Genomic DNA, 22207 nt, shown 5'->3' with positions numbered 1-22207 from the left:
GCTACGTTTACAATCCTTGTAGTTTCTTGCAGTCTTGGTCAGAGCAGGAGCCATATCATGCTGTGGTATACCTGGAAAGATGCTTTCTAAGGTGCATCTGTGAAAATTGGATAGGGTTAGCGATTGTATCTGTTTAGAAGAATAAGAGATGATCTTTTGAAACATAGAAGATCCTGAGGATACTTGACAGGGTGGATGCTGAAAGGATATTCCTCTTTGTGGAAGAGACTAAAATTAGGGGCACAGCTTAAAAATGAGAGGTCACCCATTTAAAGTGGTGGTGAGAGGAAATATTTTCTGAGGGTTGTGAGCCTCTGGAATTCTGTTCCCCGGAGTACAGCTAGGGCCAGGGCCATTGAAGATTCTTAAGGTTGAGTTAAATAGATACTTGATTGACAAGGGAATCAAAAGGGGATAGGAAAGAAAGTTGAGACCTCAATCAGATCAGCCATGATCTTATTGAATGATGGAGCAGGCTCAAGGGGCGAAAGGCCTATGCATGCTCCTAATTCATATTTTGGGAAATGGTGATGCACCCATGCAAAAGGCACAGGTTAAGATCAGCAATTCAATGACAAGTTTCAAAATTTCCCTCATATCTCGTGCCTTCTAAAACCAAATATGACTTTGTAGATGTTTTGGCATTAAAATGAAATGTTAGCTCTAATGACTTTGGTCAATTCAGATTTGCTGCCAGCATTCATGGAAGTAATTTACAGTTTATTTGGTTTTTCCAGCTTCTTTTCTGTGCTCTGTTCTAACACTTTGCTCAGCATTCCTTCAGTGTGAAGTAATGCTTATATTTTTGTTATGTTTCAGCTAAACCTTTCACTGTTAAGGTGAAGCAGATGCGGCTCCACAAGGAAGATTTTGAAATCCTGAAAGTCATTGGCCGAGGAGCATTTGGCGAGGTAACGTTCTCTGGCTTGGTGTCAGCAGCGGTTTTCTGGAAATGTACATATGCTTGTGTGGAAATCCGTGGGTGCACTGCTCGGCACGTGCTGCTCAGCTTGCATCCGGCTTCATTTTGGTTGTTAATCGCACTCCAGGGTGATTTGGAGCAGGCATGTAGTTCTCTCTGTGTTGCAGTTTGCTGCTGGAATATTGACTAGGGTGTTGTGTACTATTCATTTTGCCATTTCAGCCTAATGGAAAGGAGCCAGTGAAAGAAACTATGTCCATTCTCCAACTCATCAAGGCGCTATTTCAAAAACAACGTAGCATGTATTTATTATAGGAACAACTTCTGCTTGCTCCTTGATATGCCACTCATAACATGAATATTAAAAGCACATGCCCTTTCAAAAACTTCAGATTTTTTTAAAATTTAAGGTTAAGACTCCTTTGATTTGATTTCTACCCCTTTGTCCTTCTTGTCCACATGGCTACTATAGCCAAATAGGGAGCACACTGCTGCTACTCTGAGCCAACAGCTGGATGTTGTTGAGAGAGACTAGAGCTGAGATTCCTCTTGCTTTTCCTTTCCTGCCTCTGGAGGACTTCTTGTAATCACTTGGCTGAGCAAGCTTATGGGGTATTGGCAGTTCAAGCCCATCACTCTCTGTCACACTATCACTTAGCTTGCATTTATGGTTAATATCTGATTATAATGTTAAATACGAAATGCATCTTTTACTCTTCATGCTGTTTAAATTATATCATTTTGATGTCCTTTACGTTCTGATTTAACCATTGCTGCCATAGACCTATAAAATGCAGATAAATGCACAAAGCTTTGAAGATTCTTCTGTGTTTAAGAACATAAGAATAGGAGCAGGAGTAGGCCATCTAGCCCCTCGAGCCTGCCCCGCCATTCAATAAGATCATGGCTGATCTGTCGTGGCTCAGTTCCACATACGAGTACAAGCCTAGTTTATTCAGCCTCTCCTCATAGTTCAACCCCCTCAACTCCGGAATCAGCCTAGTAAACCGCCTCTGCACTCCCTCCAAGGCCAAAATATCCTTGCGTAAGTGCGGCGACCAAAACTGCACACAGTTCTCCAACTGCGGCCTCACCAGTGCCCCATACAGCTGCAGCAAGACCTCCCTACTTTTATATTCAATCCCCCTTGCTATGAAGGCCAGCATCCCATTTGCCTTCCTGACCACCTGCTGCACCTGCAGGCTGGGTTTTTGCGACTCATGCACAAGGACCCCGAGGTCCCTCTGCACCGTTGCATGCTGCAGTTTTTCGCCACGTAAGTAGTAGTCCTTCCTACCATTATTCCTACCAAAGTGGACAACCTCACATTTGCCAACATTAAATTCCATTTGCCAGTTCCTGGCCCATTCGCCCAGCCTATCTAGATCCTTCTGCAGACTCTCCACACCCTCCGCACACTCGGAGGGCGGCACGGTAGCACAGTGGCTAGCACTGCTGCTTCACAGCTCCAGGTTCCTGGGTTCGATTCCCAGCTCAGGTCATGGTCTGTGTGGAGTTTGCACATTCTCCTCGTGTCTGCGTGGGTTTCCTCCGGGTACTCCGGCTTCCTCCCGCAGTCCAAAGATGTATGGGTTAGGTTGATTGGCCAGTGTTCAGGTTAGCGTAGGTTTATCAGAAATATGGTGGTAGTTCTATAGTCTTTTCTTACATATATCTAATTGCATTACCTCCACCTTTCAGTTTCTTTTCCATCAGATTTTATTGTGCCATCTTACTATTCGGCCCATCATTGTGACAGTTCTGTTAAATTAGCTCTAGTCTGTCTTTGTAGCTCTGCGATTCTCTCCTCCCCCCAAGTATATATCAATTTCCTTTTGGAAATTACTGTTGAATCTACTTCCAACTCTTTTGGGGACATCATAACTCTCTTCATTAAAAAAAGCTCCTCATTGCCTCACCTTTGTCCTCAGGTCTTTTAGCAGTGGAAATGGTTTTGTGAGGAATTCAGTCATAGATCCGCAACATAAAAGGGAAAACAGCCTCCCCGCATCTATTGTTAATATGGATACAGCCGTGTTTAGAGATGGAGGATTGGGGCCATCTTGTTTATTGAATTGTCCTATTTGGTGGGTTGCACAGCATAAATTTCATAACAATCTTTTTTATATGTTATCAGTTTTGATTCAAAATAGTTTGAATTTTTTAAAAAAACTATTCTTTCATGGGATGTGAGCTTCACTGCTATGGCTAGTATTTGTTGCCCATCTCTAACTAAATTAGTTGCATTGGCCATACTAAATTCTCCCTCAGTGTACCTGAACAGGCACCCAAGTGTGGCAACTAGGGGATTTTCATTTTAACTTCAGTGCAGTGTTAATGTAAGCCTACTTGTGACACTAATAAATAAGCGTAAACTTAATTTTCCTTGAGGCTTGCCATGCCACTTCAGAGGGCAGATACAAGTCAATATTGTTTTGATTGAACAGAAGATGAAAAATGAGGGTTCATTTTCACTCCACATTGTAGTCCAGCGGCTGAACTGTACAATTTTACATTTTCTTTAGGAAGTGGTGAATGATTATGTCCATGTAGCCGTCACTGTGCACCCCTTCAATGAACATCATGTTGAATCAAAATAACTTTTCATTCTAGTTAATGTTAGCTTGACTCGCTGGTAGCAGACTTAGGTTGTGAGCCAGAAGTTTTGCGGGGGGAGGGGTGGAGCGATTAGAATCTTCTGGTTTGTTTCGTATTCCAGGATGAAAGCTTTTGAATGTTGTGTCCTCAGTTCTACACATGATCTAAATGTATCTTGTCTTCCTGTCTGTCATTTCCTGAGGAGTAAAACCAGTATCCTTTCCTTTTGAAAAGTCTTGATTTGAACATAGAAAATAGGCCAGGAGTAAGCAGTTTGGCCCGTCAATCCTACTCCACCATTCAGTTACTGTGATTTGCTAGAATGGTATCACGAATGCAAGGATACCTGAGTTTATTTTAATGGGGCATAGAGAAGGCCAAAGTTTGGGTTTGCGGAAAAGGGCAATCGCTGTTGTAATGTTGGCAAATTCAGCAGCCTGATTGCAAACAGCAAATGAGATAAACCAACAGATATTCTATTAATGCTGTTGGTTGAGTGATGAAAATGGGCTAGTATCCTGGGAGAATCACTGTTCTTGTTTGACTCATGCCATAGGATCTTTTACTTATTCAGTAGACATCAATTTAAAACCATTACCTCACCACATGTCAACTAGGTAATAGTTTTAAATAGTGTCTAAAGTCAAACATTCCCACAATCTGGCTGCAACATTCCTTATTATTGAATTAATATTTTTGGAGCTAATAATTTCATTGACATGAATTCCAGAGTTCTTCACAAGAAAGGGAGGAGGAAGCTGACCAGCAGGAACTGGAGAGAGTTTAAGGAAGTAACCTGAGGAAATAGATTATGATAAAACATTTGGAAGACGGGGAATGATGTGGATGATTGCAGTACTTGGCATAGAATTTTTAGACCATGATGGGTGAAGGCATTGATTTAATGGTGAAACAGGAGCCTTAATAGCCTTGAATCAGAGGCTCACAATTTGCAAGCTACAATTGAGGAGCAATGGCAGAGGTAAGTTACAGCGAAGTCGTGGATAAAGTAGGAAATGAGTATTCTAAAGTCAGTGTATGGGAGATGCCTTTGTACAGGGAAGGTCATGTCTCACCGGCTTGATTGAGTTTTTTGAAGAAGTGGCAAAGATAATTGATGAGGGAAGGACTGAGGGTGTAGTTTACATGGATTTTAGTAAGGTGTTTTACAGGTCCCACATGGCAGACTGGTACAGAAGCTAAAATTACATGGGATTCAGGGTGGGCTGGCTAGATGGATACAGAACTGGCTTGGTTAGTAGTCATGCAGTTGAACCAGGGACACTCCTCGTCACAATGGATGTCTCGGCGCTCTACACCAACATACACCTCAACGATGGCATTGCTGTGACTGCCTCAGTACTCAATGCTGACAACTGCCAGTTTCCAGATGCAATTTTACAACTCATCCACTTTATCCTGGACCACAACGTCTTCACCTTCGACAACCAGCTTTTCATCCAGACTCACGGAACAGCCATGGGGACCAAATTCGCACCTCAATATGCCAACATCTTTATGCACAGGTTCGAACAAGACTTCTTCACCCCACAGAATCTTCAACCGATGCTATACACTAGATACATCGATGACATTTTCTCCCTTTGGCCTCGTGGTGAACAATCACTGAAACAACTATATGATGATATCAACAAGTTCCACCCCACCATCAGACTCACCATGGACTATTCCCCAGAATCGATTGCATTCTTGGACACACGCATCTCCATCAAGGACGGTCACCTCAGCACATCACTGTACCGCAAGCCCACAGACAACCTCACAATGCTCCACTTCTCCAGCTTCCACCCTAAACATGTTAAAGAAGCCATCCCCTATGGACAAGCCCTCCATATACACAGGATTTGCTCAGCTGAGGAGGATCGTGACAGACGCCTCCAGACGCTGAAAGATGCCCTCATAAGAACAGGATATGGCACTCAACTCATAGATCAACAGTTCCGATGCACCACAGCGAAAAACCACACTGACCTCCTCAGAAGACGAACACGGGACACGGTGGACAGAGTGCCCTTTGTCATCCAGTACTTCACCGGAGCGGAGAAGCTACGACATCTTCTCCGGAGTCTTCAACATATCATTGATGAAGATGAACATCTCGCCAGAGCCATCCCCACACCCCCACTTCTTGCCTTCAGACAACCACGCAACCTCAAACAGACCATTGTTTGCAGCAAACTACCCAGCCTTCAGGAGAACAGTGACCGCTTTTAGGCTGATTGATTGGGTACTAAATTGTCCCTAAATTGGACCTCCCTGATCCTCGCACATTAGGCGTAGACTAAAATCATGAATAGGTCACTGAGACAGTGGGACGGCGGCGCGGGCTCGTTGGGCCGAAGGGCCTGTTTCCCGTGCTGTGTTGTTCTTTGTTCTTTGTTCTTTGTTAATACCACATAACCCTGCCACAGCAACCTCTGCAAGACATGCCGGATCATCGACATGGATGACATCATCACACATGAGAATACCATCCACCAGGTACACTGTAAATACTCTTGCAACTCAGCCAACGTTGTCTACCTAATACGTTGCAAGAAGGGATGTCCCAAAGCATGGTACGTTGGGGAGACCATGCAGACGCTACGACAACGGATGAATGAACATGGGGCCTTGACAATCACCAGGCAAGACTGTTTCCTTCCTGTTGGCGAACACTTCAGTGGACACGGGCATTCAGCCTCTGATCTTCGGGTAAGCATTCTCCAAGGCAGCCTTCACGACACACGACAGCGCAGAGTCACTGAGCAGAGACTGATAGCCAAGTTCCACACACATGAGGACGGTCTCAACAGGGATCTTGGGTTCATGTCGCACTATCTGTAACCCCCGTGACTTGCCTGGGTTTGCAAAACCTCACTTACTGTACTGTCTGGAGACAATTCACATCTCTTTAACCTGTGATCAGTACTCCTTCCACTCACATTGTCGGCCACTTTAAGACTTGAACAGCAGGTTAGGTGTAAAGATTCGCATTCTAATCAGTAACCTGTAAACTGTCTGTGCTTTATATGCTCTGTCTGAGGCCAGAACTCTCCATCCACCTGAAGAAGAGCTTAACCTCGAAAGCTTGTGAGTTTACTATCAAATAAATCAGTTGGACTTAAACCTGGTGTTGTCAGACTTTTTACGTTGGTTTGTAGTAGTAGTGGAACGGTGTTTTTCAGAATGGAGATCTGTAGCTAGTGGTGTTCCGCAGGAATCAGTGTTGGGATCTCTGTTGTTTGCAGTATATATAAATGACCTGGAGGAAAATGTGGGTAGTCTGATTAGTACGTTTGCAGATGACACAAAGATTGTGGAATTGCTGAGAGTGCCAGGATTGTTAGAGGATACAACAGGATATGGATAGGTTGGAGACTTGGGCACTGAAATGGCAGATGGAGTTTAATCTAGACAAATGCAAGGTGATGCATTTTGGAGGATCACATTTAGGTATGAATTGTACTGTAAATGGCAGAACCCTTCGGAATATTAACATACAGAGGGATCTGGGTGTCCACGGTTTCCTAAAAATGGCAACGCAGGTGGCCAAGGTAATTAAGAAGGCATATGGCATTCTTGTCTTCATCAGATGGGGCATTGAGTACAAGAGTTGGGAAATCATGTTGCAGCTATATAAAACCTTACTTAGGTTGCATTTGGAGTTTTGTGTGCAGTTCTGGTCACCACATTATCAGAAGGATGTGGAAGCTTTAGAGAGAGTGCAAAGAAGATTCACCAAGATGTTGCTTGGTCTCGAGGGTGTTGGCTATGAGGAGAGGTTGAATAAACTAGGATTGCTTTCATTGGAAAGACAGAGGCTGAGGGGCAGACCTGATAGAGGTCTATAAAATTGAGAGGCATTGACAGAGTGAATATTGGAGGCTTTGACCAAAGATGGAAGTGTCAGTTACAGGGGGCACAGATTCATGGCGGGGTGGGGGTTAGTTTAAGGGAGATGTGCAGGATGAAGTTTTTCACACACACTGTGGTGGGTGCCTGGAACTCTCTGCCAGAGGATGTGGTAGAAGCAGGTACATTCGCAACATTTAAAAGGCACCTGAATGGGTACATGAATAGGGAGGAAATAGAGGAATATGGACCAAGTAAGGGCAGAAGGTTTTATTTTTAGTTGGGCATCATGATCAGAACAGGCTTGGAGGGCTGACGGGCCAGTTCCTGTGCTGTACTTTTCTTTGTTCTTTGTATAATATTAAACTCTCTGAGGCAATCGCATGTTAATATAGGAAGAATATTTTTAAAACTCAACATAATTTGACAGTAGTATTTTGCAGGGAAACAATTTTTTTGTCTAGCTGACATGTTAGTTCAGTAGTAGGCTCTAATTGTATTGGATCAATTGAGGACATTTGGAACATGGATTGTTGCTTTTCCAGGGGCAAGCAATATAAGGTTCTGACTCATCAAAATGAAGCCGTCAGTGGGCAACAGACTGTGTCTTGCAGTAACTGTATTGTCAGAGTAAATGTAATACTCTCTGTTTCTGGCTCCTCCACTTTCTGATCCTTAAATAATTTTGATATGTATTTTGTTTTCCTACCATTATTTCCTTTTATCACAGTAATTAATTCTGCAGTGAATATATCTTTAGGTATCAACTTTGCTGTAAGACAGCTCAACCTGCTTTGAACGTTGCCATTAGCTAGAGCTCACCAGATCAGACATGCTCTAAGCTGGAACTGCAGCCTCTGCCTGAGGATTGTGTTCTTGTATCTGCAATATTTAGATATCAAAATTTGCTACTTGACTTATTTCATAATGCAGCTATTTAAAGTAAAACCTTATCTGAAAGTAAGGATGATAACAGTGACAAAATAAAATAAAGATAAAGGTGACAATGGAGAAGCTGAAGCTGTATGAACACAAAGCATCTGTCAGATGGCTGATATCTCTCTATATTTTCTGTGCACTCTGTTTCTGTTTTAATTGGAAGCACAAACCTACTTTAAAGCAAAACTTTACAATTTATTTTAATTTATTTATGGGGAATTGTTACTGTCATCATGGAAAGGTGCTTTACAGGACCACTATAAAACAAAATGTGGCACTGCACCAAATAAAGAGATATTAGGTCAGGTGACAAAATGTTTTAACCAGTGCCCTAAATGAGGGAAGCAAGGTATAGAAGCAGAGAGATATATGAAGGGAAATCCAAGGCTTGGGGCCTAGAGGCCGAGGCAACTAAAGGCACAATCAGTAATAGTGGAGTGTTTCCATGTGGGAATGCACAACAGACCAGAACTTAAGGAGTGCAAGTATCTCTTGAGGGTTGTGGGACCAGAGAAAATACAGAGATGGGAGGATGAGAGGAACTTTGATCAGTGTCCAAAGTTATGACAGGTTTAGATAAGGTGGACCAAGTAAAGTTGTCCCCATTAGCTGATGTTACAAGGACAAAATGACACAGTTTAAGGTTTTGGGTAAGGGATGCAGAGGGATATGAGGAAGAACTTAATTATTCTGCAAATGGATATGAATTGGAACTTACTACCTACGAGAGTGTTGGAAGTGGAGGTGATTAGTGATTTCAAAAGGAAATTAGGCAGGCAGTTCAAATTGAGACAAATGGGCAAGGGATTTAGTGGTAATTACTGAGACGTGATTGCAGGGAACCCAGGTTTGTGAATTGAATATTCAAAGGTACTCATTATTTCAGTAGGATAGGTAGGAAGGGAAAGAGGGTGGTGTCATTTTGTGAGTTAAGGAAGAAATCGGTGCTGTTGTGAGAAATTATAGAGGTACTGGAATCCAAGACCTAGAATCAGTCTGGGTAGAAATAAGAAATAGCAAGGAAGAGAAGTCCCTGATGGAAGTAATTTATATGTCCCCAAACAGTAGTTCTGCATTGGGTCACAGTATAAACCAAGAAATACAAAGGGGCATCTTCTGATTGGGCACTTTACAGCCCTCCAAACTGAATATTGAGTTCAGTAACTTCAGAGCATGAACTCTGTCTTCCACCTTCACCCCATTTCCATTTATGTTATTTCATTGCATTTCATCTTATCATTCTTCTTTATTCTTCCACTTCTCCATTCCAGCTTTCTTTCTCGCTCCCCCCAGGGCAACTGCCACAATCCCCAGGAAGTCCCTTAACCATTTGTACCTCTATTCTGCTATTCATACATTCTGATCACTTAATGGCCACTTTTAACACCTTCTCAGCCTTCTTAATCCTCATTTTCATTCCCTCTGTCCCCCCCCTCCATGGTATAAATCTCTGCTGATTCTCTTTGCTCTCAACTCTGACAAAGGATTATCTGGACTTGAGACGTTGGCTCTATTCTCTCTCTACAGATGCTGTCAGACCTGCTGAGATTTTCCAGCATTTTCTGTTTTTGGGTGTAATACTGAGGACTTGTAAGAAAGAATCATGAGTGATTTTAACATGCATGTTGCTAGGAATAATTAAATTGGTAAGGTGGCCTCGAGGGAGAGTTCAGTGAATATACTAGAAATTTTTTTTTGAAGCAGTATGTCATGGAGCCAACCAGGAAACGGACTAATTTGGTATTAAGTAATAAGGTAGAGCTAATAAATGATCTCATAGTTCAGGATCCTCAAAGGAAGAGTGATCATATCATGCTAGAATTTCAAATTCAGTTTGAGGGTGAGAAACTGGAGTCCCACATTAACATTCTGGAGTTAAACAAAATAAATTACATAGGCACCAGGACAGATTTGGCCCTAATGGACTGGGCAGGAAAACTTAAAGGTAGGACGGTTGATGAATAGTGGCAGATACTTTTGTTTGATAAGGTGCCTCACAAAAGGTTGCTTCAGAAGGTTAGGGTGCATGGAGTTGTGGGTAAGGTGTTAGCGTGGATAGAGAATTGGTTGTCTAATAGGAGGCAGAGAGTTGGTATCAATGGGTGCTATTCTGATTGGCGGTTGGTGACTAGTGCAGTGCCACAGGGATCAGTGCTGGGGCCTCAGCTATTTACCATTTATATAGATGATCTGGAGAAGGGAGCTGAGTGTAGGGTGACGAACTTTGCTGATGACACAAAGATGAGTGGAAAAGCAAATTGCGCGGAGGGTGTGGAAAGTCTGCAGAGGGATCTGGATAGGCTGAGCGAGTGGGCGAGGACCTGGCAGATGGAGTACAATGTTAGCAAGTGTGAGGTTATCCACTTTGGCAGAAATAATAGTAGGAGGGATTACTATTTAAAGGGCGAAAAGCTGCAGCATGCTACGGTGCAGAGGGACCTCGGGGTCCTTGTGCATGAGTCACAAAAACCCAGTCTGCAGGTGCAGCAGGTGATCAAGAAGGTGAATGGGATGCTGGCCTTTATAGCAAGGGGGATAGAATGTAAAAGCAGGGAGGTCTTGCTGCAACTGTACAGGGCACTGGTGAGGCTGCAGCTGGAGTACTGTGTGCAGTTTTGGTCACCGCACTTGCGCAAGGATATTTTAGCCTTGGAGGGAGTGCAAAGGACGTTCACTCGGCTGATACCGGAGATGAGGGGGTAGGACTATGAAGAGAGACTAAATAGGCTGGGTCTGTACTTGTTGGAGTTTAGAAGGATGAGGGGGGATCTTATAGAGACGTATAAGATAATGAAAGGGTTGAATAGGGTAGAGGTAGAGAGATTCTTCCCGCTTAGAAAGGATAGCAGAACTAGAGGGCACAGCCTCAAGATAAGGGGGGTGCAGTTTGGATCGGAGTTGAGGAGGAGCTTCTTCACTCAAAGAGTGGTGAATCTCTGGAATTCTCTGCCCATTGAAGTGGTGGAGGCTACCTCGCTAAATATATTTAAGTCACGGGTAGATAGGTTTTTGCCAGACAAGGAAATTAAGGGTTATGGGGAGGCAGCGGGAAAGTGGAACTGATCCACTTCAGATCAGCCATGATCTTATTGAATGGTGGGGTGGGCTCGAAGGGCTGGATGGCCTACTCCTGCTCCTATTTCTTATGTTCTTATACTTAAAGAGATGGAAACATAGAAACTAGAAGCAGGAATAGACCATTCTGCCCTTCAAGCCTACTCTGCCATTCATCTAGACCGTGGCGGATCATTGAATTCAAAATCCTGGTCCCACCCCTCCCCACAACTTCCCCCCCCTATCCCTTGATTCCTTTAGCCCCAAGAGCTATATCTAATTTCTTCTTTAGCCTCAACTACATTCAGTGGTAGTGAATTCCACACATTCAGCACCTTTTGGATGAAGAAAGGTTTACCCCTTATCCTCAAACTATTGACCCCTAGTTCTAGACTCCCCCACCATTGGGAGCATTTTTTCTACCCTGTCTAACCCTGTTAGAATTTTATAAGTTTCTATGAGAGCCCCTTTCATTCTTCTAAACTCCAGTGAATATAATCCTAACCGACTTAGTCTCTCCTCATATGTCAGACCTGCCATCCCAGGAATCAGCCTGTTAAACCTTTGCTGTACTTCCTCTATAGAAAGAACATCCTTCCTCAGATAACTCAGAATGGGATGGATAGGATAGAGGTGGAAAGACTCTTCCCGCTCAAAAAAGACAATAGGACTAGGGGGCACAGCCTCAAGATAAAAGGGGGGCGGTTTGGAACGGAGTTGAGGAGGAACTTCTTCACTCAAAGGGTGGTGAATCTCTGGAATTCTCTGCTCGTTGAAGTGGTGGAGGCTGCCTCGCTAAATATTTTTAAGATGTGGGTTGATGGGTTTTTGATAGGAGAGGGGATTAAGGGTTATGGGGAGAAAGCGGGAGGGTGGAACTGAGCCACGACAGATCAGCCATGATCTTATTGAATGGCGGGGCAGGCTCGAAGGGCTGGATGGCCTACTCCTGCTCCTATTTCTTATGTTCTTATGTTCTTATAACGACACCAAAACTGCACACGATACACAAGGTGAAGCCTCACCAGTGCCCAATACAATTGCAGCAAACCATCCCTATCCCTATACTCAAATCCTCTCGCTATGAAGGCCATCATACTGTATTCAAGTCTTCGCAATTCAAATTTATTCTGACAGGAAGGAAGATTGTTAGAAGGAGAAGTACTTCCATGGCTAGGCAAGAAAGCTAAAGAGCAGGAAATAGTCAATTATCTAATCTTGGGGTCCGGGTCCACAGGACTCTTAAATCGGCCTCGCAGGTGGAGGATGTGGTCAAGAAGGCGTATGGTGTACTGGCCTTCATTAATCGAGGGATTGAGTTTAGGAATCGGGAGGTAATGCTGCAACTTTATAAGACCCTTGTCAGGCCTCATTTGGAGTACTGTGCGCAGTTCTGGTTGCCTCACTATAGGAAGGATGTAGAAGCTATTGAAAGGGTACAGAGGAGATTTACAAGGATGTTGCCTGGACTGGGAGGCATGCCTTATGAAGTTAGGTTGAGGGAGCTGGGACTCTTTTCCCTGGAGAGACGAAGGTTGAGAGGCGACCTGATAGAAGTTTATAAAATGTTGAGTGGAATAGATAGGGTGGATTCTCAGAGGCTATTTCCCCGGGTTGAAATGGTCGCTACGAGAGGACACAGATTGAAGGTGCGGGGAGGCAAGTACCGAAGTGATGTTAGGGGTAAGTTTTTCATTCAGAAGGTGGTGAGTGAATGGAATCGGCTGCCATCAGTGGTGGTGGAGGCGAACTCGCTGGGGTCTTTTAAAAGACTTCTGGATGAGTATATGGAATTTAATGGGATTGGGGGTTATAGATAGGTCTATAGATTGGCAGGTGTGGATGTGATTGGTGCAACTCGTGGGCAGAAGGGCGTGTTTGTGCTGTAGTGTTCTATGTTCTATATTAAGACAAAAACTAAGACATTTCGTATTGCCAAGGTCAGCAGCAGGCTGGAAGTCACAAAGCTTTTAAAGATCAATATCGGGTCACTAAAAAAAGAGCACAGATAAATTATGAAAGAAAAATAGTGCAAAATGTTGTTGGGAAATTAGAATCCATTATAAAGGAAGTAACAACGGGGCATTTAGAAAGCCAAAATGCAATTCATCAGAGTCAGTATGGTTTTTATGAAAGGTAAGTCATGTTTGACTACTTGGCTCGAGTTCTTCAAAGATGTAACAAGCAAGGTGAATAATGGGGATCCTGTAGATGTCATTTATCTGGACTTGCAGCAATCATTTGATAAGATGCCAGAACATTAATACTCAAGGTTAGTTTACATGGATTTAGGGGTAATATATTAGCTTGGATAGAGGATTGACTAACCAACAAAAAGCAGAGTTGGGATAAATGGATCTTTTTCTAGTGCAGTGCCACAGGGTTTGGTGCTTAGGCCCCAACTATTTACAATCTTTTTTAATAATTCTGGACAGTGGACATTGCGTGAGGTGAGTGTGCTGCTCAACTTTGATGGTTTGGATGGTGAATTACTGAAATGTTGGTTTGTATATGTGAACCATTTCTATTCGTCTGGATCCCTTCAGTGCCATGTTCATCAGTGGTGTAGTGCCATATGGAGAAGTTTAGAGGAATGTTAAATAATTATGTTTTTGTGTTTCAGCTGAAAGCAGTTCTTTGTATAAATGTTTGTTTGATACTTAGATAATTGACTATTTCCTGCTGGTGATGTTGTTGTAACTAATAAAATTGTGCAGCATCCTATTTGGATATTGAGAGGATGATCCCTCATACCACACATTCCATTGTTCAGTGTAATGAAATTGTGGTTGTGTTGCATGCAAGCTTATTATTCTGAATCCTCGTCATTTACGTTATCACGATCGCACTCCACCAGGTGTCGGGATATGCAAGTCAGCCTTCATTGTAATGTGTCAATACCCGAGAGAATCAGGAGATTGGAAAGATGTAATGACCAGATGGTGTTTTTCTTGCAGTCAAAAATGACAGCAATATAAATACATTATATATACACACATATAGAAGTTACAAAACTGGAAGCCTGATATTCAGCCCAATCAAATGTTTACCCTCTTGAGCAATGAGCGGTAATCATATTTACTCACCCTGTTCCTTTAGCTGCCAAAACCCTAAGTTCTGGGATTTCCTGCCTTTCCTCCTCTCTCCTCCTTTCAGATGCTGCATAAAGCCTAATTCTGACCACGTTTTTGGTCACCTGTCCTAATATGTGGCTTGGTGTCAAATTTTGTTTGATAATGTTTCCATAAAGCATCTTAGGATGTTTCCAACGTTAAATGGGATTATAAAAATCTGGATGACTGATGCTCTTTTCATGTCCCTTCAACCTCTTTTTTTTCAGCCATCTACACAATCTAATTGTGAACATTGATATAGTTTCTCCCTTAAACCCTGAAAGTGAATTCCACAGTTACTTTTGTGAAGATGTTTCACCTTTGCTCTGTTATCAATCTCTTGCATTTAATCTTGCATTCCTGGCCCCTTGTTCTTCTTTACCACAACTACTGGAAACTGCTTCTACCTACTCTGCTCCATTCTTTCGTACCTTTAAATATAGCTATTAATCATCACTTTCTCTAGTTTATCAGATTTTTATGGACCTCTGTTTCCTCAAAATGCAGCCTCCTCTTACTACTTCTATTCTCCTCCAAGTACTCCACGAGCACTTTCTAGAGGTGGACAGGTTAGTAAACCACTACACAGAGCTTGCCTCCACCTGTCACATGTTGTCTGCGTACAGTGGATATAATACAAGCCAGTCGCTGGCTGATCTTGAAGCTGAACAATGGACGTTGATTACAATATCCAGTGATGAAATAAAATAAATTTTAAACATGACAAGTCAAATGTGCTGCAAATTTATATCATTCCACCTTGACATCCTGTGTATGTCGGAGCATGAGATTTTACTGTTCCTGTAATCAGATGCAATGCCGGTAATTGTTTCTTTTGGAAATATTGTGATAGGTTTGAAGGCTGACTTTTCTCCCTGTCTCTAATGGAAAGCAAACTGAGAAAGATCTTCGATGATCTGTGATGTGGTAGGTGTTCATTGATGTAAATATAAAGTGAAAATATGCTTGAGAGCTTGCCTGTTTTCTCCTTTTGGCTGGCAGCAGAGGGGAATATTGCAGTGTTGGTCTTGCTGCGAGCAAGCTCCAGCTTGGGACCCTGGTTTGGCCCCGATTTTGGAGTCGCAAAGCCTGCAGGAAAATCTAGTCCATTGAGGCTAAAGCAGTGCATTCCAGACCCACTGACCCCGAAAGTAATTGGGTACAGGCTGCTGGGTGAAGAACATGGAAAGTTGGACGCAGAAAGGATCTACAAGCAGAAGAAGAATTTTGTGTTTTCTGTCCCCACTAGCCCATTTGATTAATAGGTTCCAAGTTGTGATTGATTCGAGGAGGATTGGGTAGGAGGGGAAAGTGAGCAGGGCTGCGACTAGGAAGGGATGAGGAAGGCTATTGTCATGATTGGGAACAGGGAGCCTATAAATGGCAGCAATCAGTGGTGGTGGGGGGGCTGGGAGGGCTTGCTACACCGAAGGCTTCTTTTTGAGGTATGACAAAAATACTTTTGCTCCGTCATATCCACCAGAAGCTTAAAACCAGCCTGTTGCTGAGGTGCTATTGCTGGGTGTAAGACACGACGGGATCACAAGTTGAGATTAAAAGTAAGTCATGCTACTGATTATATCATCGAGACATGATTTTTGCAAGTTAGTTTTTATGTTTACAGGTTATATTTTTATGTTTAGTGGGAGCCTTGCCCAGGGCTTGATTCGGCACTAGAAATGGAGATGGTTGTGGTTATGGTTGGTCTGCACCTGCCCATTAGTGGGGTGTGGGGTATGGTAAAGGGATGTGGCTGAGGGAGAATTCAGGTCTTCAATCAGCGGAGGAAGCCTGACACAGGATGCCTCAAACCTTTTCATTTTTGACCATAATGCAGCAGCAGATTAACCAATTTCAATCTTTTCTGTCAACAGCGCGGTTTCCGGGTGGCAGTGGTGATTTTAAGCCCCATGTTCAAGCCTAGCGATATATGCTGTTGAACTCCCTTGGGTCCATATTGTGTTGTTTCAGCTTTTCAGTTTCAATTAAACATCCGTCCCATTGAGCTCCAGGGAACTGCTGTAAAAAGCAACTGTGAAGTAACCTATTGTTGAGTCCCAGAAAAGACCATGTTGATATGCAGCAGGAAGTCTGAAAGAAGGGAGTAGAACTGGAGCTCCAGAACAGCACATTGATCTAGGGTGAAACTGTTTTTCTACTAGCTTTCAGGCCTTGGTTGGAAACACAACTGTATTCTTTCAGGCTTTTTAAAATTAACTTGTTACGTGTTGCATATTTGTTTGTTCACAGACACAAATCATAATGTTACTCAGATAATAGCCTGGATAAAATCTACTTACAGTAATTAACTGTCTGTACAATATAGTTTCTGTGTAAGCATAGTGCATGCCACACCTTTGTAGGAAAAAATACAAAAAGAAATTGTCTTGTAAGGAAAAACAATGATAGCAAACTTCATAAATGCTGGAAGTCTGGAATAAAAAGAGAAGTACTGAAAATTGAGTTGTGATGGAGGCTTCCCATAAAGTGTTAAACTGCTGTTTTCTTTTTTCCGATGATAACTCATCAGGTAATTGACTGAAATTACTTTGAAAAAAACAAGCTTCCAAATCAATAGTTCGGGTGATTTTAAAAACTCAGATATTCACCGTTTGAAATTTCTGTGTCTAATGATTGTGAATCGAAGGTGAAGGGTGCAGAGTAATGTAGGACACCACCAGGGTTGTAGTGAGTAAAAGGGAAGACAAGTTTGGGATTTGATGGGGGTATTTCACAAATCTTGTACTGCTTGGATGAGCTGAATACCAAATTATAATTTCAGGAAGTAAAATGTAGTATATCAAAGCTAATGATCCCAAGGTGCCATGTATCGAAAAAATAATGCTCTCATCTTGGTCTTCCAATACCTTGTTCAGCAGACATATCTATTAATGAAGCAGACCCCTATTTACACTGTTCAACCAGTGTTTCTGATCTCACTGAGAGTAAAGAATTTTGTAGAGTTGCTTTCCTTCATCACTATATTTTATTCTCTTTCTCTGCCATATTATCTGTGTGAAAACAGCTGCTCATATTGGATTGCAGAGCCTGACAACTGTCTTAGTTGACTCTACTGAGAGGAATTTTATGATTTTGGATGTGTGATAATCAACTCAATAACAAATTGCCTTCAATGTTTTTATTAGAAGTACTATAACATCGAGCATTTACCTCAGTCAGGTAAAAGATGATACAGTAGCTTCAATGCATCATTTCTCATATCTGCGGTGCCAGACAGCAGCACTGCTATGTATTCTTATACCTTAGGTTGCTTATATTTCAGAAAGGATTGTTGTCATGACCTATCTATTGACGCCCTTCTGTGCAACATCTCTTTCAGGGACATCTGGGTGTCATTTTTCAATTCTGATGTGTTAGGGTGCCAGAGCAGAAACCACAAAGTATGTTATGGAGCTGACTCAGCCCCAACAGTTTTTCTATTTTGGCAGTAGTATGAGGATAAGATGTTTCACTCCAGGTGTGATTCCATTGAAGCACTAGGAAGCTTTTATCAAAAAGACGTTATTTAACAATACAGTTTATAACAAATAAATTGTCTTAACTTTTACTAATTGAAGAACATGACACAATACAATTCTTAACTGCTAACCAATCTCTCTTAGTTCCAATTCAAGCAATATTGCTCTTATGGACTTAAACTCCTCTTCAAACTCAGTTAGCAATACGCAGGCTTAAGTGCTTAATTAATGCATGGTCAGCCCATTAACTTGTCACATTTAATTTTCTACATCTCCAATCTGTACAATTGTAACAGACATGGAAATATACATCAGCTATTAAACGGCATACATTGCTATGACTCCCATAAGAGACTGATGACTTTAAAAAGAAATTTGAATTCTGAGTGACCAACCTAAAACTTGATATCTCTGTGCATTTATTTTAAGACTTTTATTGTAACAAGCAAGCTAAAAGCAACATTGACAAAACACTATTTCTTAGGGCGGTGGCTAGAAGAGAGCCGGTGGATGTGGTCTTTCTTGATTTTCAGAAGGCGTTTGACAAGGTACCTCACAAGAGTTTATTACAGAAGGTCAGGGGGCATGGAGTTGGGGGTAGGGTGTTAGCGTGGACAGAGGATTGGCTGTCAAATAGGCAGAGAGTGGGGGTCAATGGGTGCTATTCGGATTGGTGGTTGGTGACTAGTGGAGTGCCCCAGGGGTTGGTGCTGGGGCCTCAGCTGTTTACCATTTATATAGATGATCTGGAGGAGGGAACCGAGTGTATGGTGTCGAAATTTGCTGATGACACCAAGATTGGTGGAACGGCAAATTGTGCGGAGGGTGTTGAGAGTTTGCAGAAGGATCTAGATAGGCTGGGCGAATGGGCCAGGAACCGGCAAATGGAATTTAATGTTGGCAAGTGTGAAGTTGTCCACTTTGGTAGGAAGGACTCTTACTTACATGGCGAAAAACTGCAGCATGCTACAGTGCAGAGGGACCTCGGGGTCCTTGTGCATGAGTCGCAAAAACCCAGCCTGCAGGTGCAGCAGGTGGTCAGGAAGGCAAATGGGATGCTGGCCTTCATAGCGAGGGGGATTGAATATAAAAGTAGGGAGGTCTTGCTGCAACTGTACAGGGCACTGGTGAGGCCGCAGCTGGAGTACTGTGTGCAGCTTTGGTCGCCGCACTTACGCAAGGATATTTTGACCTTGGAGGGAGTGCAGAGGAGGTTTACTAGGCTGATACTGGAGTTGAGGGGGTTGAGCTATGAGGAGAGGCTGAATAAACTAGGCTTGTACTCGTTAGAGTTTAGAAGAATGAGGGGAGATCTCATTGAGACGTATAAGATGATGAATGGGATGGATAGGATAGAGGTGGAGAGGCTCTTCCCGCTCAGAAAGGACAGTAGGACTTGAGGGCACAGCCTCAAGATAAAAGGGGGGCGGTTTAGAACGGAGTTGAGGAGGAACTTCTTCACTCAAAGGGTGGTGAATCTCTGGAATTCTCTGCCCATTGAAGTGGTGGAGGCTGCCTTGCTAAATATATTTAAGACACGGGTTGATAGGTTTTTGATAGGCAAGGGGATTAAGGGTTATGGGAGAGGGCGGGATAGTGGAACTGAGCCACGACAGATCAGCCATGATCTTATTGAATGGCGGGGCAGGCTGGAAGGGCTAGATGGCCTACTCCTGCTCCTATTTCTTATGTTCTTAGGCAAGCTCCTAATGCTTAAATACAACCAAGACCATCCCTCCATGATTATTTGTTACTCTATCTATTTTTCCGGAACCAGTCCAAAATGAAGCTGAACTCCTGAGAAATTGCTTCTTTCCTTATCCTTCCTCAGCCAAGTGACTGCCTTACTTTCATGGTAAAAAGTCTGACAACACCAGGTTTTAGTCCAACCTATTTATTTGATAATATACTCACAAGCTTATCAAATAAATAGGTTGGACTAAAACCTGGTGTTGTCAGACTTTTTACTGTGTTTACGCCAGTCCAACGCCGGCATACCCACATCATGATTACTTTCATGGCGCAGGATGAATTGGAAATACTTTTTTTTTTCCAAAAATATACTTTATTCATAAAAATCTCAAGTAATCCATTGCAAATGTACAGGGCTTCGAATAGCAAAGCAATGTGGAATCAAAACATTTTTACAGATCTGTCCAAATTACAGTGTCTACATTTCAATACTTAAAAAACTATATCCATGTCTCAAATATTTACATATTTGTACTAATTACAAGAATTACATTTCAGTTCTTAAAAATATGTACATGCCTCAATAGATTTCTGTGTGCCGTTAGTGGTCAGATTGGCACACAGTTACGCAGGTCGAGGGTATTCTGCAATTCCTGGGCCCTCGGTCTGCCTCCGTTAAAAGGCCTTACAGTGTGGCCTTTCCCCATTGTGCCTTTGCGGCGGCTGCCCCAAGCTTCAGCCCGTCCCTTAGCACGTAGTCCTGGACCTTGGAATGTGCCAGTCTGCAACACTCGGTCGAGGACAGTTCTTTCAGCTGGAAGATCAGCAAGTTTCGGGCGGACCAAAGTGCGTCCTTCACCGAGTTGATGACCTTCCAGCAGCAGTTGATATTTGTCTCGGTGTGCGTTCCCGGAAACAGCCCGTAGAGCACAGAGTCCTGCGTCACCAAGCTGCTCGGGACGAACCTCGACAAATACCACTGCATCTCGCTCCAGACCTTCTTTGCAAAGGCACATCCTAGAAGGAGGTGTGCGACCGTCTCGTCAGCCCCGCAGCCGCTTCGAGGGCAGCGTGCGGTGATGTTGAGACCACGAGCGTGCATAAAGGATCTGACGGGGAGTGCCCTTCTCACCACCAGCCAAGCCAGATCTTGGTGCTTGTTTGTCAGTTCTGGTGATGAGGCGTTCTGCCAGATGACGCTGACGGTCTGCTCAGGGAACCATCCGACAGGATCCGCCGTCTCCTTTTCTCTCAGGGCCCCAAGGACGTTACGCGCTGACCACTGCTTAATCGCCGTGTGGTCAAAGGTGTGTTTGCGGAAAAATTTTTCTACGAGGGACAGGTGCTGCGGTACGGTCCAACTACTCGGAGCGTTCCGCGGCAGTGTGGCCAGACCCATCCTTCGCAACACTCGGGACAGGTAGAACCTCAAAAAGTAGTGGCACTTGCTGTTGGTGTACCGAGGATCTACGCACAGCTTGATGCAGCCGCACACAAAGGTGGCCATCAGGATGAGGGCGGCGTTGGGAACGTCTTTCCCTCCGTTCTCTGAAGATTTGTGCATCGCCTCCCTCTGGACGCGATCCATCTTTGATCTCCAGATAAACTTGAAGATGGCCTGCGTCACTGCTGCAGCGCAGGATTTGGGGATAGGCCACACCTGCGCCACGTACAACAACACAGACAGCACCTCGCACCGGATCACCAGGTTTTTCCCTGTTATGGAGAGCGAGCGTTGCTCCCACAAGACGAGTTTCTGCCTGGCTTTCGCGATGCACTCCTCCCAGTTTTTGATGCATGCCCCTGCCGCTCCGAACCATATCCCCAGCACCTTCAGGTACTCTGCCCTGACGGTGAAGGGGACAAAGGATTTGTCGGCCCAGTTCCCAAAGAACATGGCCTCGCTCTTTCCCTGGTTGACTTTGGCTCCCGAGGCCAGCTCGAACTGCTCGCAGACCTGGAGGAGCCTGCGAACAGACGATGGGTCCGAGCAGAAGACAGCCACGTCATCCATGTACAGGGAGGCTTTGACCTGCGTGCCTCCGCTGCCTGGGATTGTCACCCCTTTGATGCCTGGGTCGCTTCTGAGGGCCTCGGCAAAGGGTTCAATGCAACACACAAAAAGGACGGAGGAGAGAGGGCAGCCCTGTCTGACTCCAGACCTGATTTGGAAGCTATCTGTTTCCCACCTGTTGACTGAGACTGCGCTACTGATGTCTGTGTAGAGCAGCCGGATCCAATTGCGTATTCCCTCCCCAAAGCCCATTTTGGAGAGCACATCCATCATGTAGCTGTGCGATATTCTGTCAAACGCCTTCTCCTGGTCGAGGCTGATGAGGCACGTATCCACCTGCACGTAGGCGATCGTGTCCCTGAGTAGCGCCAGGCTGCCAGAGATCTTCCTGCCAGGTACAGCACAGGTTTGATCAGGATGGATGACTGACCCCAGAGCAGACTTGACCCGGTTGGCGATGACCTTGGCCAGAATTTTGTAATCCATGTTCAATAGTGAAATGGGTCGCCAATTCCGAATTTCTTCCCTCTCCCCCTTCTGC

The 22207-nt window shown here is 43.8% G+C and overlaps 1 protein-coding gene across 9 annotated transcripts in view; it reads left to right on the top strand.

Annotated features, from left to right (window-relative positions):
- The window catches only part of LOC145345245 (serine/threonine-protein kinase MRCK alpha-like), a 545867-nt gene that overhangs the window by 173551 nt on the left and 350109 nt on the right, over window positions 1–22207 (top strand). For all 9 annotated transcript variants that reach the window (XM_080193034.1, XM_080193032.1, XM_080193031.1 and 6 more), the window contains exon 2: window positions 820–911. In XM_080193034.1, the coding sequence (XP_080049160.1) occupies window positions 820–911 (92 nt within the window). The remainder of the gene's footprint in view (window positions 1–819; window positions 912–22207) is intronic.

The sequence above is a fragment of the Carcharhinus amblyrhynchos genome, chromosome 7 (assembly GCF_965287045.1).
Source record: "Carcharhinus amblyrhynchos chromosome 7, sCarAmb.v2.hapA, whole genome shotgun sequence".
Taxonomy (NCBI): domain Eukaryota; kingdom Metazoa; phylum Chordata; class Chondrichthyes; order Carcharhiniformes; family Carcharhinidae; genus Carcharhinus; species Carcharhinus amblyrhynchos.
The sequence above is the reverse complement of the archived record's forward strand: the minus strand, read 5'-3'. Positions and strand labels throughout refer to the sequence as shown.